Source organism: Phyllopteryx taeniolatus, chromosome 5 (genome assembly GCF_024500385.1).
Source record: "Phyllopteryx taeniolatus isolate TA_2022b chromosome 5, UOR_Ptae_1.2, whole genome shotgun sequence".
Classification (NCBI taxonomy): Eukaryota; Metazoa; Chordata; class Actinopteri; order Syngnathiformes; family Syngnathidae; genus Phyllopteryx; species Phyllopteryx taeniolatus.
Window position 1 is genome coordinate 6,583,882 of NC_084506.1, and position 16,177 is coordinate 6,600,058.

The 16,177-nt window shown below is 44.6% G+C and overlaps 1 protein-coding gene across 2 annotated transcripts in view; it reads right to left on the minus strand.

Annotated features, from left to right (window-relative positions):
- Nucleotides 1-3,008: 3,008 nt before the first annotated feature.
- LOC133478179 (metabotropic glutamate receptor 8-like) overlaps nucleotides 3,009-16,177 on the minus strand; it is a 33,211-nt gene continuing 20,042 nt past the window's right edge. The window contains exons 4-11 of one of the 2 annotated variants that reach the window (XM_061773919.1): nucleotides 12,518-12,653; nucleotides 11,334-11,488; nucleotides 11,099-11,236; nucleotides 9,251-9,451; nucleotides 5,558-5,697; nucleotides 4,305-5,246; nucleotides 3,865-4,111; nucleotides 3,009-3,449 (exon numbers count right to left, since the gene is read on the minus strand). In XM_061773919.1, coding sequence (XP_061629903.1) covers nucleotides 3,400-3,449; nucleotides 3,865-4,111; nucleotides 4,305-5,246; nucleotides 5,558-5,697; nucleotides 9,251-9,451; nucleotides 11,099-11,236; nucleotides 11,334-11,488; nucleotides 12,518-12,653 — 2,009 coding nt within the window. In that variant the 3' untranslated portion in view covers nucleotides 3,009-3,399. The remainder of the gene's footprint in view (nucleotides 3,450-3,864; nucleotides 4,112-4,304; nucleotides 5,247-5,557; nucleotides 5,698-9,250; nucleotides 9,452-11,098; nucleotides 11,237-11,333; nucleotides 11,489-12,517; nucleotides 12,654-16,177) is intronic. The other variant, XM_061773920.1, reaches the window with a different exon arrangement.

Genomic DNA, 16,177 nt, shown 5'->3' on the forward strand with positions numbered 1-16,177 from the left:
TTTTTTTGTCTTTTCTTTGATTCAATGGACATTGGGCTTCGCCTTCTGGTGTGCGCGCTTTGGCCACCTGGGGGCAGTATAATGCAGACATCGAACGACGGCTCCCCAAAATATTCAAGTTCTCTGTGGTCTTGTAGAAGCAAAACCCCTGGTGCCACCCTCGCCTTTGGGTTCCACTTCCACGAGGCAACAACGTTCACACTCGGGCCAGAGTGCAACTTGTCTCTTCATTTCATATGAATAACCATCTTCAACTCCACCATTTGCTGGCACTCCAATTTGACTTCCTTCTTGTATTTGGTCCCGGAAAAAAAAGTTGGAGACGAGACGAGATTCAATGTGCTGAGAGAAGAGGAAGAAGAATGTGCAAATAGAGAAAAACAGGAATGTGAGAAGAACAACCAGCTGCTCACAGACGTCCTCCTCATCTTCCTCATCTTGATCATCCTCGTTGGGTTCCGAGCTGATGGAACATTTGGAAACTTTCTTGAGAACAGACGGTGTCACCATCTGCACATTTCGCACGCACGCACGCACGCACACATTTTATTTCCAAGAATAGTCATTCCATTTCTTTTTTAGTCTCTCTCTCTCTCGCTCTGTTTATCTATTTATGTATTTATTTATTTTAGATTTTGTTTTCATTAAGAACAAAGTCAAAAATGTTCAGGATTTTTTTTCCAAGGACAAAATAAGTCATGAAGTTCACATTTTTTTTCAAAAGTCTCTACCTCTTTTTATTATTATTTTAAAAAAAAGCTTGTTTTAGGATAAAATTATTAAGTTGTATTCATTTTTAATCTCTTTTTTTGTATTTTTCCAAATAATTTATCATATTTCTTTAAGTCTCATTTCTCGCTCCCTTTTTTTAGAACCCCCCTTCACACACACACACACACACACACACACTTTCCCCCCCCACCCAGAATAGTCTAGTCTCTCTTTCTCTTTCTCTATTGATGTATTTATTTATTTAAATTAAAATTACAAACTACATTTTCTGGACTTTTTTCCCCAAGGACAAAATAAGTCATGAAGTAAAATTTTTCCAAAGAAAATTGTTCCCTTTTCTCTTTTTTTTTGTTTTTTGAAAACGTCTCTCCCGTTTTTTTTATTTCTTATTTTTTTTTAAAGATTTTTATTTAGAAACAGTCTAAAATCTTTAGTTTTTTTTTTTTTTTTAGGATAAAGTCATTAAGTTGTATTCATTTTTAATCTCTTTTTCTTTTTCCAAATAATTTTTTATCATATTTCTTTAAGTCTCCTTTTCTCGCTCCCTTTTTTTTGGAACCCCCCTTCACGCGCACACACACACACACACACACAGCTTCCCCCCCCCAAGAATAGTCATTTCCCCAAGAAGTTTTTTTTACTCTCGCTCTCTCTCTATCTATTTGTGTATTTATTTATTTTACATGTTTATTTAAATTAAGAACAGTCAAACATTTTCAGGATTTTTTGGGTCAACCTATAGGCACATAGGATCTCTTTACAGTGGTTGGGGGGGGGGGGGGGGGGGGCACACCACTGCTGTGCGTTGTCGCTTGTGTACAGGTGTGAGCGTGTGTGTGCGTGCGTGTGTGTGTTCTAAAAATAGACTGTGCGTGGGAGGTGCCCCTTTCTTCTTGCAGCGAACTGTGAGCCCACCCGCCGTGTCTGAAGCCCGCGGACCGCCTGAGGCCCAATTAAGAACAGTCACACACAAGCTGAGACCTCCCCCAAGGCAGGCCACACACACATGCTGTGGAGTAAAAAAAAAAATAATAATAAATCATATTGCAGCTATTTAAGTCAGAATCAGAATCATCTTTATTATTTGCGGAGTATGTCTCGTTGCCTGGCAGGCGTTTTTAAAAAACCTGACTGCTCTTTTAGCACCCACGGAATAATGTGAGCTTCATCACGAGTGCGCCGCTTCATTTACAATCTCCGATTTCCATTTTTCTCATCTGGAATTTTGCTGCAGGTGTTTCTCTTCTCGGGAGTTGAGTCCGGGGAAATAAAGTCTGGAAGCGGCGAAGCTTCGTCAGCTCTGCCTGGAGATGCGGAACTATCCATTACATGCATGACGAGCTCCCGCCGGCAGCCCGCATTGATCCGGCGCGCCCGTCGGGCCGCCGCCACGGACCGCATCGATCGGTCGCTCCCCATCGTCTGTAACGAGACGCACGGCACGCCCGACTTCCTGCCGGCTTCGTTTTAGGTCGAGATCGGCTAGTCGCCCTACTCGTCGTCGGGCTATCAAGTATTTATCTTTGAGGGTATTTTGAAACACATGAGTGCGGATCACTGGGCCTGCCTCTCGCTGGATGGATGGACTGTTGAAATGGATCACACGATGAAGGGACGCCGTGCTAGAAATGTGGAGATACTGCTCGCTGGAAACCAGAGGATCCATCACTGTATTGCTCACCGTAGGAGAGGCCTTGGGTAGACTGATAACTGAACTTGATCACGCCACGAAGGCACACCGCGGATAGATCCTTCTCAGGGCATTGAATGGATCGCAACTGGACAGCTCAGGCTGTCTTAGAAGACATTTCAACTCTCATCCGCGCAGACTTCAGCAGTTCGCGCGATAGGCTCGTTCTACGACAACCAGAAGAGTCCAGTTGCGATGGAGTCGATGCCCTGGGAATGAAATGACCTGGATGAATGAGAATGCTCACAGGCACCGCGAGCTGGACCGCGAGATAAATGGCTCTCATTAGGGTGAGCTATGGATGCATGGATTGAGCAGTTACTAGCTGGATCGCTGGATGCAAGAATCACTGAATAAACAGGCTACCGGGTAAATTGACAACTGGAAGGATTGACCACTGAATTGATGGATCGCTGGAAGGAAAGGATCCGAAGCGGGATCATTGTATACTTTCAATGGATCAGCGGCTCCTACTGACACATTGGATTGACGGCCGAGTGGTTGGACGGACGGCGACACGGTTGTTTTCCAAAGACAATAAGCCTGGTTTGCTATCGCTGCAGTTGAAGCATCATCGGAGGCGGAGTGTAATCTGTTTTTCCTTTTAATCAGAAAAAGAAATCATTTGTTGAAAGCCGAGCACGCTTCGCTTCATTTCCATTTGTGCACGTTCAAAAACAGTGACAGACTCTCAACATGGTCAACAGACGAACGAAAAGTGGGACAAGCTTCCAAAATGTAATAACGACACCATTTTTTTTCCACTTACAATGAGCAGAACAGCAAATACGTTTGGTCCCCAACGATTTAGCGCTCTCGTTTTGATCTTCTTGGGCAGGTTCCACTTCTGGCCCTCTGAAGTTTTTCGTGTTCGTCCCCCTCTGTAAACTTTAAGTTCAGTCTAGTCAGTTACTTGCAGAGTTCCTGGACTGGACCGGACTCTGAAGACGGTCCACAAAGTCCTGTTTGGGTTTGTTTCAGATGTTGTTGTTGGCGTAGCTGACATAGGTGGTTTTTGTCGGTAGAACTGCGGAGAGAAAACAGCGCGAAGCCACGTTTGAGAAGCGTATTGATTGAGGGTGGAACAATTCACAAAATTGCCGCTTCGGTTCGGTGCGTATCTCGGTTTTGTGGTGGCGGTTTTTGATCCGGTATATGTTGACTCTTAAGAAAAGAATAATTGTCTTGCACTGTATATTTTGTATGATTATTATCCTAATTCTTTTTGGTGTGGTAAGTTTGGATAAAATGTGAAATTTATTTACAATAACTTTGTACTGCACTGGACGCTTTAGCGCATACAAAAAAACAAAACAACAATCTTTTACTGTACAGTAATATGGGTGCATATGGCCTCGAAAAAAAAAAGTGCTTCAATGTGACGGACAATCGGCAATATTGCAAAAATGATGAATGGACTGGATGCAAATCCCCCCACTGACCTGCGGCCACCACACCCTCACAGAGCTCGGTCTTCACTTCACCGTTGGGTCGCTCGGCCGCCAACTGGGACAGTTTGGCGGTCACGGCGGCGGCGGTGACGACGGCCTTGAAGCTGCGTTTGCGCTTGGGGACGTTCCGCTCCGGGTGCAAGATGATGACGTAGACCTTGGGCACGTAGAGCATCCCCAACGACACGGAGGCGCTCAGGCTGAGCGACACGGTCAGCGTGGCCGTCTGGATGTACATCTGGGAATGGAGGAGGTGGGATGTGAGGGGCCACGTAACGGGACCAGGACTTCTGCTTTCATTTTGACAAATAAATCACTGAAAACACGGAGACCAAGATAGCCCACTTGATGAAGAGATGGAAGATTGAACCCGCGACATCAGAACTGTGAGGCGGTTCACCGTGCCGGGTTCAACATTTTGCAAAACTCACCCGCTCCGCCGACTGCGCCGTTCCGAAGAAGATGGGTATGAAAGCCAGCCAGATGATGCAGGTGGTGTACATGGTGAACCCGATGGGCTTGGCCTCGTTGAACGTCTCCGGCACGCCTCGCGTCTTGATGGCGTAGACGGTGCACGTGACCATCAGGAGGATGCTGTAGCCCAGCGAGCAGATGAGCGCCAGGTCGGAGATGTCGCACTTCAGCACCCCCCGCGCGTGCCGGGGGTCCGGCGTACGCTGCTCGCCGTAGTCCACCAGGGCGTGAGGCGGCTCGACGGCGAACCACGCCGACACGCCCGCCAGTTGCACGGCCACCAGGGAGGACGTGATCGTCAGCTGAGAGGCGGGCGAGATGAAGCGGGGCGCCGCCACCGCCGTCTTGCCGCGGGCGAAGATGCGGTGGATGCGGTTGGTTTTGGTAAGCAGAGCTGCGTAGCTGAAGGACATGCCGAGACCCAGGAAAATGCGGCGGAGGGAACACACGGCGACATCGGGCGGCGCCATCATGGGGAAGGTGGCGACGTAGCACAGGAAGATGCCCGTCAGAAGCACGTAGCTCATCTCCCGCCCGGACGCCCGCACGATGGGCGTGTTGTTGTAGCGCACGAAGGTGCCCACCACGAAAGCGGTGGCGGAGATGCCCAGCACGGCGATGAGGACGGGCACCAGCGCCCAGGGCGAGTGCCACTCCAGCCGTATAACCGGGATGGGTCGGCAGCCGCTGCGGTTCCGGTCGGGTCGCTGCTCGTACGGGCACGGCTGGCAGGAGAACTGGCCGGCCAGGAAGTGGTAGCCCTCGCAGCGCTCGCACTGCCAACAGCAGGGCACGCCCTTCACCGCTTTCTTACGCTCGCCCGGCCCGCACGGCACGCTGCACGACGAAGCGGGAGGCGCGGCACCGCCGCCGGCGGAAGCAAACTTCAGCGCCGACATCTGCCAGGGGAGACCCAAATTTATCACCAAATTAGACAACGAATTCAGCGACGTTAGGATTTCTCATTCACCTTTCGCCGTGTCACGAAATCACCGATTTTACCATCGATCATATTTGCTTTTATATCGCAGCGGTTTTGCTAGATCGTGGGACGTTGTGGGAAAAGACAGAATGTCCAAAGTTTGGGATCAAGCCCAGAGGCGCTCAACACGCAGGCTGCTTGACGGTTCGCTTAAACTTTGGGTTTGAATGGCCCTTAGTTCACGTACAGATTTATTTGGATGATGATGAAGAAAAAGGCGGAGCTTACGTTGAGGTGCAGCTGATTGGTCCATTGCCCGATGACCTTGTACTCGGGGCCGGAGCGCTCGCTGATCTGGTACTGGAAGATATCGTAGCGGCCGGGGGCGTCGCCGTTCTCGTTGAACGTCACCGGCGTTCCGGCGCTTCCTGTCGGGACAGGAAGTGACTTAGAACAGATGACAAAAGAAAACCCAAATCTATTTTTGGCATTTCTATGACAAGCTCACATTCACTGTTTACTGCCACCGACGATTATATTCCCCAATTAGGTTTTTCAACAGGTTGTCATGGAAGAGGGTCTCGCTCAGCTTGTCTGTGAAATTTAGGTTTGTAAACCACTGTAATGACAAACAGTTCCCATTCTGATTCTGATTCTGATTCTGAGTTAATTAGTCTTGTCTTGGTCATGTTGGAACAGAAAGCTTTTATGCGGAAACTGTTCGATTGTCCCAAATCTCATTCAGTGTTCCTTTTACTGCAACATTTGGGATAACTGCATGGCATCTAAAATGTTGCCAGATCAGTTTGGGGATGGTCAGAACCCCTCACAAAACCACTCCTAAACCTTGCGGAAAGCCTTCCCAGAAGAGTTGAAGCTGCAATAAAATGACACGATGCAAAGAAATTCCAGAGCAGTCGAGAAATAACGTCGTTGACATCTATCGGTCTGGAAAGGGTTACAAAGCCATTTCTAAAGCTTTAGGATTCCAGCGAACCATAGGGAGAGCCATTATCCTCACATGGAGAAAACATGGAACAGTGGTGAACGTTTCCAGGAGTGGCGGGCCGACAAAGATTACCCCAAGAGAACAGCAATGAGCCCACAAAGGAACTCAGGACAACTTCTAAAGAACTGCAGGCCTCCCTTGCCTCAGTTAAGGTCAGAGTTCATGACACAACAAGGAGGAGGAGACTGGGCAAAAATGGCATCAATGGCAGAGATGAAAGTTGAGCTTTTTGAAGGTGTGTGCCTCGTTCCATCTGGCGTAAATGTAGCACAGCACTTCAGAAAAAGAACATCATAGCAATTGCCAAACGTGGTGGTGCTCCATCAGGACCTGGACAACTTACTGTGATTGATGGAACCATGAATTCTGCTCTTTGATAGGAAATCCTGAAGGAGAATATTCAGCCATCAGTTTGTGACCTCAAGCTTAAGCGCACTTGAGGTCTGCAGCAGGATAACAATCCAAAACACACCAGCAAGTCAACTTCTAAATGGCTTAAAAAAAAAAACAAATGAAGGTTTTGGCGTGGCCTCGTCAAAGTCCGGACTTGAATCTGATTCAAATGCAGTTTGCATGACCTTTTTTTCCCTTAATAAATCAAATCACCATTTAAAAACAGCATTATAAGTTCACTTGGCTTATGTCTAAACATTAAAGTGTCAAACTAAAAGGCTTTATTGATTGCGAAACTTCAGATGGCATTCTTTGTTGCCAGATTATTGAGGACAGCAAAAAGGTTGCTTCACTCGTTGAAATGACAATCAAGGTTTTGGCCAGCAGGGGGCGTTTGTCTGCACGGGAATCCTGGACAAATGACCCTCGAATGAACCTATGGCTCCGAGCTCCATTTTGTTTCCATGTTTGCCGCTAAATTCCGTTCAACTTCAAGGCAGCGACACGGGTGTCATTAGTACTCGACTGCGACGCATAACCACGTTGCTACTTTATCATCGCTTTGTGTTTTAAGCAGCTCACAAGGACCTGACTCTGATGCATAACCACGTTGATACTTTATGATCACATCAGCATCACGCTGTTTTCGCCACCTCATATGGACTCGATGTCCCGACACGTGAGCGTGCCGATACCTTATGATGATGATATTAGCTATCTAGTTGAGCCATGTAATTATATTATCATTGTCAAAATCCACATTCCTAATAATAATCCAAATATGAATATTTCGGGTGAAAAATGTTAAAAATAAATTCCTCTTTTTTTTCATGAAAGGAGCTCCAGGAAGATTTGGCAAGTAGCGGTTCTGTCTTACATGGACCAACTCTTCACAACATTGTTCTTACCAATCTCAACATCGAGGCCAGGCAAAATGTGACCCAAAAACTTCCAGGAAGTGTGAGGAAATGACCCCGCTGACCCCGCTTACCACGCTTCGTTAGCACTTTGCCACACTTGACGTGTTTACGCCTGGACTTCCCATCCCTGGTCAACAGGGAAAAAAACGAAAACAAATAAACGGGCTAGCGTGCATTTTTAGTGCCTCCCGGTAAGCGTTGGCTGTCCAACACGATCATGTCGCCGCGGGCAATGCGCTAACATTAGCAGTCAACTGGAGCACACCCTTGCGCGCCTCTCTCGAAAGAAACACATGGGCAAGCAGCACGGATGAATTAGCAATTAGCCATTCGCGTCCGCCGCCCCTCTGTTGGTTTCGTTTGTGCGCAAACGTGATGGGTAACTGGCGCCTCAGGTGAAGTGACGCAGAAAAGGAAGCTCCGCTCTCGCTCTCGTTTGCATCAACGCTTCGATGTTCGCTGGGCGACGCGGCGACACTGGGGAAGCCTCAAATGCGCCGCCATGCACAGCAGTTATTCCACTAATTCTTGATTTCTTGTCAGCACCGGCGGACTCCTACACAGGATACCAAATACCAAAACATCCATCCATCCATTTTCCATAGCGCTTATACTCAGGCGGGTCGCGGGTATGTTGGCGCCTATCCCAGCTGACTACAGGCGAGAGGCGGGGTACACCCTGAACTGGTCGCCAGCCAGTCTTAGGACACGTTGAAACAAACAACCATTCACATTTTACATTCACACCTGCGGGCAATTTAGACTCTTCAATCAACCTACCTTGCATGTTTTGGGGATGTGGGAGGAAACCGGAGTACCCGGAAAAAAGCCACGCCGGCACAGGGGGAACATGCAAACGCCACAAAGGCGAGGCCGGATTCTAACCCGCAACTTCACAACTGTGAGGCGGATGTGCTAACCAGTCGGGCCGCCCAATATACCAAAACATATTTTTTAAAGAGATTTGTGGCAAGTACCGCCCAAGTCCGACATGGGACAACAAGCTCCTGTATTGGCATAGTGTGTACAATTTTTGGCATAGTGTGGACAATTTAAAAAAAAAATCCATAATATTATATATATATATGTGTGTGTATATAATAGATATATAATTTGCCAAAATCTTGTTCATGACAGGAGCTGCAGAGATTTCTGGAAAGTACCCTCTGTGTCCTACATGGTACAACAATCTCCTGTATTGGGCTACGGTCAAAAATACATATATATATATATATATGTAAATACATATATATATATATGTATGTATGTATGTATCCTTGGTACAACAATCTGCTGTATTGGATTGACGAGTGAAAAATATTCAATTAAAATGACAAATATTGAAAATATTTTTCATTTTAATTGAAATATTCTAAGCGGCTTTCTTGTCCATGAAAGTTACTGCAGGATCTTCTGTTTGAGTCTGGCTGTGTCCTTCATGGGACAACAGTCTACTGTATTGGCCTTGGGTGAAAAATATAATAAATCTATTAAAAAAACATGGACAAAAATTGCAATGAGCTTGTTATGACAGGAGTTGCAGGGATTTCTGGCAAGTGCTGGCTGTTATATTACACAACAAATACTCCTCCGTGAATGAACCATGATATATTACAAGACTATACATATTATTTAAAAAATGGTCGAATAGTCTGTTACCGTTGAAGTTTACGGCGCGAATGTGCGGAAGCAGGTCCTTGCCGTCGACGTTGGCCATGCGCGGGCACAGACCCGGTTGCCCGGCACACAGCTGGCGGTGAACGCGGTCCAGGGCGTGTGCCATGGCGTACACGGCATCCATCACGAACTGGACTTTGCCCTCCTGCTCGTACGTGGAGTCGCGGCCCACCTTCTCCAGGCCTGCCGGACCAAGCGAGAAAGAGTACGGTTTGGCGGTCAATGGTGACCATCAATTTTGGATGCCAGGCCAACACTGAAATCTGTCTAGTAGACCCGATTCAAATTTGCTGGTGATTGGGTGAATTTTCTACAAAGAGATTGTTAAGGAATGAACCCTAGAAATGGCCAAAATTGTTTGCCGGATTTTGTGTCAATCAGATACACTGGTGCCGGATGCAAAGATTTTCGTTCCCAGAAATGGGCTACTTCAAACTAGAGGGCCTGCCAACCAGCGCGTTTCATAGCATAAGTTCTATTGGATTTGTGTGCGTCTTGTCATGATAAACACACACGGCGGATTTTGCTAATATCTTTAAATCTCCAGGGGGTGTTGTGCGTTTCATGGCAAAGCATCCAAATTTACAGGCAAACCACATCGCTCATCTGTCTCCCCAATTTAAATTGAATGAGCTGGACTTTCAAGGAAAAACAAGGCGTGGACAAAGACGTGCAAACAGGTCTGTGGATGACGCAGTCAACACGGGACTGCACTTCATCCAAGAACACCTCGACGGTGCGGGGACCTATGCGCGGATCCTGTTCGTGGACTTCAGCTCAGCGTTCAACACCATCTTCACCGAACTCCTCTCCTCCAAGCTTCTCCAAGTCAGCGTCTCGCCTGCCATCTGCCGGTGGATTTACAGCTTTGTGACGGGCAGGACACAGCAGGTGAGACTGGGGGACACCACCTCATCCACTCGCACCACCAGCACCGGGGCGCCCCACGGATGCGTCCTCTCTCCGCTGCTCTTCTCTCTCTACACGAAGGACCGCACCTCAACGCACACGGCTCTCAAACTCTTGAAGTTTGTAGACGACACCGCAGTCATCGGCCTCGTCAAAGACTGTGACGAGTCTGCGTATTGAGAGGAAGCGGAGCGGCTGGAGCTGCGGTGCGGGCGACACAACCTGGAGCTGAACACGCTCAAGACTGTAGAGATGATCGTGGACTTCAGCAGGCATCCTTCGCCACAGCTGCCCCTCACGCTGTCCGACTGCCCTGTGTCAAACCTTGAAGTTCCTGGGAATTACAGTCTCTCAGGACCTGAAGGGGGTGATCAACATCAACTCCATCCTCAAAAAGGCCCAGCAGAGGATGTACTTCCTGCGGCTTTTGAGGAAGCTCGGCCTGCCACGGGAGCTGTTGAGGCAGTTCGACACAGCGGTCATCGAATCGGTTCTGTGTTCATCCATCACAGTCTGGTTTGGTGCTGCCACAAAAAAGGACAAACTCCGACTGCAATGGACAATCAGGACTGCCAGAAATATCATCGGTACCCCCATGAAACTTTTTTCAAATTTGATAATTTTGAAATCTTTTTGTTTTCAGTTTTCATTTCTTTTCCTTTCTTTTATCATTTGGCGACTTAAGTGCTACCATTTTTGATTAAGAATTAGTGTTTGTTGTTTTTATACTTCTTTCTTATACTTGTATTTCGTTTTGTTTTTTTATTGAGCAACTTGTCTTATAATTTTTTAATTTACAAGAGTTGTTTCTATTTTGTGTTCTTTTGTATATGAAACTTTTAGATGTCTTTTTCTTTTTTTTGGAAGAATTTTTCTTCTTCCCTTTGTCGACTGGCGTCCCCCATGGATCTGTGCTCTCACCTGTGCACTTTTTGGCCGCTCCTGTTTGCTTGCCGTGCGTGCCCAGCTTGCATCCGAAGTTTACTTCCCAGAATTCAGCGAACCAAACGTTGCGGCGGTTGTTGGCCAGCGAGCGGCTCTTGAAGTAGCGATCGAACGCTAAGCGACAAACACCAAAACAAGTCAGTCACCACCAGGAGGACCGTTTCTTTTTGGGGGTTTGTCGGAATGTTGTTTCTTTGTTTTTCGTTCTCACCGTCGACGGACGCCCTCTTGGGCAGGACGGTGACGGCTCCCTCGGCCACGAGCTCCTGATGGAGCACCGGCGAGATTTTGGAGCCCCAGCTGTCGGAGCCCACCCACAGGAAGTGACCCGTCAGGTTGTTGCGACTGACCGCGTCCAGGATGCGGCTGGTTAACAGAAGAGACGAGAGAGAGAGAGAGAGAGAGAGAGAGGGCACCAATCAGATGGCTACAAAGTCATGGGACTTCCCATTCGTTGGCATTTTGCTTTCTTAACACTTTTTATTTTATTCAAGACATACTATGAATATTGCTTTTGAATACATACAACAAAACACAAAATAAGCTAATGAAATAAAGGCATTAGTTGAATTCAAATCTGAAAACATGAAATACACATGAACAAAAAAAATGAAATAAAAATTGAAACAAATGTTAAAATATTTAATATAGTTAACCAGACCACACATTTGCAATAAATTTAAGGCATAAAATTGCATTCAATACCATGAATACAATTAAGTAAAATAAAAAATATATATTTTAAAAATACATAAAAAAGGAAAAACATACATAAATACAATAAAAATGTAATTAATAATAGTATACATAATTATTTTAAAATGTGAAAATAAATAAAATATTTTGGAAAACCTTTTTTAAAGAAATAAACATAAATAACAAGTTACACTGTAAAATAAAGGGATACATTAATTACATTCATACATGCATTCAAACATTAAATAAAGTAAAATAAAATACAAAACTAAGACAAAAAAATCAATGAGATGAAAATGTATACATACAATGAAATAAAGCAAAAAAATAGAAAAAAAAACTATTAAAAATGTATCCAAAAGAAAGGATGACTATAACCTCAATGTGCTACAAGTGTAAAAAAACAACAACAAAAAGAAACGTTAACCACTGTTAAGAGTCACAGTCAAATACTCAGCTGACACTTAGAGTAAATTTCATTTTAATTAATCAAACTTAATAATGTTCTCCAAGTGTAAAACGTAAAAAGTTAACCACGATGCCTTCAACATATTTGTTTGTTCCGGTGGCCTAATGAACGTCTTTGAGGTCCATCAGGTGGATTTGGGGCGTTCAAGGTCAAAAGAAAAGCTGGGGCTGAAAATGTCGCACGGGCGGACGGAGCCGCGAAACGGGACCGGCCGGGGCCGCTTTGCGTACCGGATGTCGTCCTCGCTCGCGAAGGTGACCACGGCGCGGGCGTTGGGCGTCTCCAGCAGACGCAGGACCGTCCTGTCGAACTCGCCCGCTTTGGGCTCGCGGGGGATCTTCAAGGACTGGGCGATGCACACGCCACCTGAGAGAGAGGCACGGACGGACGGACGGACGGACGGACGGACGGACCGCACACACAGGAGAAAGGATCAACTTTCCCGGTGGTCCCTGAACACATCGCTGCAGTCAAACGTTTTTTTGGGGCCAAAATCAATGAATAAAAATGTTCTCATAAAAATACAGAAATGAAATCATTTTGCCATTCAGTGAATTAATAGACACTATCATTATTTGTATTATTACGTTATCATTACAGTGTATTAATTATCATATTTGTTCAATTTTGGCACATAAAAACATCCATGAAAAGACACAGAACATACAAACATGAAATGAAATGCGTTCAAATAAAATGAAAATACAAAAGAAATGACAAATAATGTAATTATGTCAAACCAAATTAAAAACTAATCACAGGTAATGCAATATAAAAACAAATAAAACATCTATTAAAATAATACACATGAAGAATGACAATTAGACATAAAATGTTTACATGAAATAAAAATAAAATAAAACAATATAATCAAATGAATTAAAAACAAAATACAGTATTGAAAACAAAATACAGAAAAATAAAAATAGTGTGGATGAAAACAAAAATACAAAATCATCCCTCTCTCTCTTCTCAAATTCTTATATCTTTGGCATAGTTATCCGCACTTTAATGTTTAAGATCATCAAAAACGTAAATATCAGACAACTAGTGAACTTAAAATGCTGTTTGTAAATGGTGAGTTCATTTGTTAAGGAAAAAAACAAAAAACAATTCAAATTTACCTGGCCCTGTGTGGAAAAGTAATCCCCCCCCCCCCCCCTTGTTCACAAATCACAAATTAATTGTGACTAATCACAATTTTTTTCATAAATGAAATCACCATTTAAAAACAGCATTCTAAGTTCACTTGGGTTATATTGGTCTGATATTTATATTTGCTTGCTTTAATTTTAAACCAAGTAAGGAAATTATGCAGAAAAATATAAGAATTTGAGAAGGGTGCTAATACTTTACCGCAGCACTAAAACCAAAATGAAATTAAACATTTTTTTAAAATAATTTAAATACTGAATTCTTTTCTGCCAAAATGGAATTTAAAAAAATGGAATTCAAAATTGAGAGAAATTTTTTTTTTTTTACAAAACATGGTAAAAAGTGAAAAAAAAATTAAAATTAGAATTGAAATAAATGTATGTATATGTATATATATACATATATATATATATATATATATATATATATATATATGAAAGGAAACTATATAAATAGCGTTTTTTCTTTCAAAATGATGCTTTCATCCTTCTGAATTAATTTGCTGTAGTAACTAAAGTCAATTTTCTTGCGTTGTTTATCGTGACTCGTGTTGAAATATAACACGCACTTGCCGCACTACAAGAACTTTTCGGCACTTTGCCGAGGACTTCGAGGACATCTGATCACCGCCGTGCAAAATACACGAGCGGCGTCCAGTCGGGACTCAAGCCGAGCGGTCACCGTTCCGAGCTAATCGGCTCAGCCGAAGATTCGCGTTTGGCTGCGAGCGGCAAAGCGGCGGGAAAAAAACCCAAAACAATCCCGTTTGGAAAAGAAAAGTACATCTCAACCTTCTTATCTTCTCCGCTCAAACGCCCCAATCAGCACGTCTCACTTTCTTTTCTCACTTTGTCGTCAATCCGAAGATTTAATTTCGCTCCTTGTTTGTTTGTGTCAATAAAAAAGAAAAAAAGATTAAACGCTTCTACTTTATCATCGATAAGAAGGTTTAAGTCTACGTTGTTATCGTGGCAAATTCAATAAGAGATACATTATAAATTATAAATAATAAACAGAAACATTGAAATAAATACAGAAAATCAAAAAGCAATCAAAGACGGCAATAAACCAGGGAAGCGATTCCGTGTGGTGCGTCACCGCCACGCGACGATAAATTACCGTTGCCACGGCGACACGTTCATTGAAACGGCTGCCTTTGAGTGCTCCGGTCGTGTTTGTGTTGCTTGCTGCTTCTAATTGAAAAGTGGCATCGCGTCGATGCGGCGGTCTCGCCGCACGTCCAAAGTTGCTTTCAACCGTCGGCGCTTCGTTTGGCAAACATTATGTGGAAGGAATCGCAATTTGTTGGTAATATTTTGGCGTTGGCATTTGTCTCCTTCGTGATCGGCGTGACAAGCCGAGGTTTCACCGCCTGATCTTTATCTTCTACTCAAAAGCTGCGCTGATCTCAAATCCCAAGCGATTTAAGGGCGCCACCCACAGGGATCTGTTGGTCGTCACAGACGTTTACAAACCCGAATTTCACAGACAAGCTGGGCCAGACCCTCTCCCACACCTACCAGTTGAAAAATGTACTCCGCGGCAGTGAAAGAGTTAACCGACAGCGCCCATCGAGTCGATCGACTGTCGATCGGTTATGCGGCGAACCGACGCGTGTCCTCCCGAGAACGAGGCGACAGCGAAACGCCCGGATGGTGGTGTTTTTTTCAGGGTGGTGTTTTTGGGTAAACAAAGGCAATTTTCTATTGAAGCAGCTGAGGAATGATGAATTTTCATTTCGGGGATTAACGTCAACTTTTTCCTTCCCCGCAAAGAAGGATGAGAGCCGAGATGTCTTCCCCCCCCCCCCCCCCCCCCCCCCATCTTCCATGCGGGTCTTAAAGAAAATCTCCCTCCTGTTTGGATTTTCTGGCTGGTTCGCTCCCGCGTCGTCGTGGTTGATGTCAACATGACAAAATTGATCATTCCTCATTCTCGCTCCTCACATTGGCTTAACAGAAGAAAAACAAAATCCCGCCGCGACTTTCATGCGGATGCATTAGAAGTGCATATGGCTCATTTTCAAATTATTTGATCAATAACAGAAAACGAAAAAAACCAAAATTGGGAATTTAGCAGTTTTTTTAAGGAGCCTTGTTTTTCTATGGGTAAATGCCTTCCCTGCTGAAGACAAAAACATAAAAGCACAGTCATTGAGCAATAAAAGGTTACCAGTAATTCCGGTGTAATTTATTGATTTGTTTTTTGGGACAATTGTGCAAAATGATGCCGAGTCCTCGAGCAATTTAGACCAGTTTGAAATCAGTTATGCTACATTAAGCGTGTATACATTAAGCATGATGCGAATCTGCCTCAATTCCAATGAAGTTGAGACGTTGTGTTAAACACAAATAAAAACAGAATACAATCATTTGCAAACCACGTTCAACCTCTATTTATTTGAATACACTACAAAGACAAGATATTTAACGTTCAAACTGACAAACTTGATTGGTTTTAGCAAATAATCACGAACTTCGAATTTGATGGCTGCAACACGTTCCCAAAAAAGATGGGACAGGTGGCAAAAAAGCCTGAGAAAGTTGAGGAATGCTCCTCAAACTCCTGTTTGGAACATCCCACAGGTGAACAGGCTCATTGGGAACAGGTGGGTGCCATGATTGGGTAGAAAAGGAGCTTCCCTGAATTGCTCAGTCATTCACAAGCAAAGATGGGGCGAGGTTCACCTCTTTGGGAACAAGTGCGTGAGAAAATAGTCCAACAGTTTAAGGACA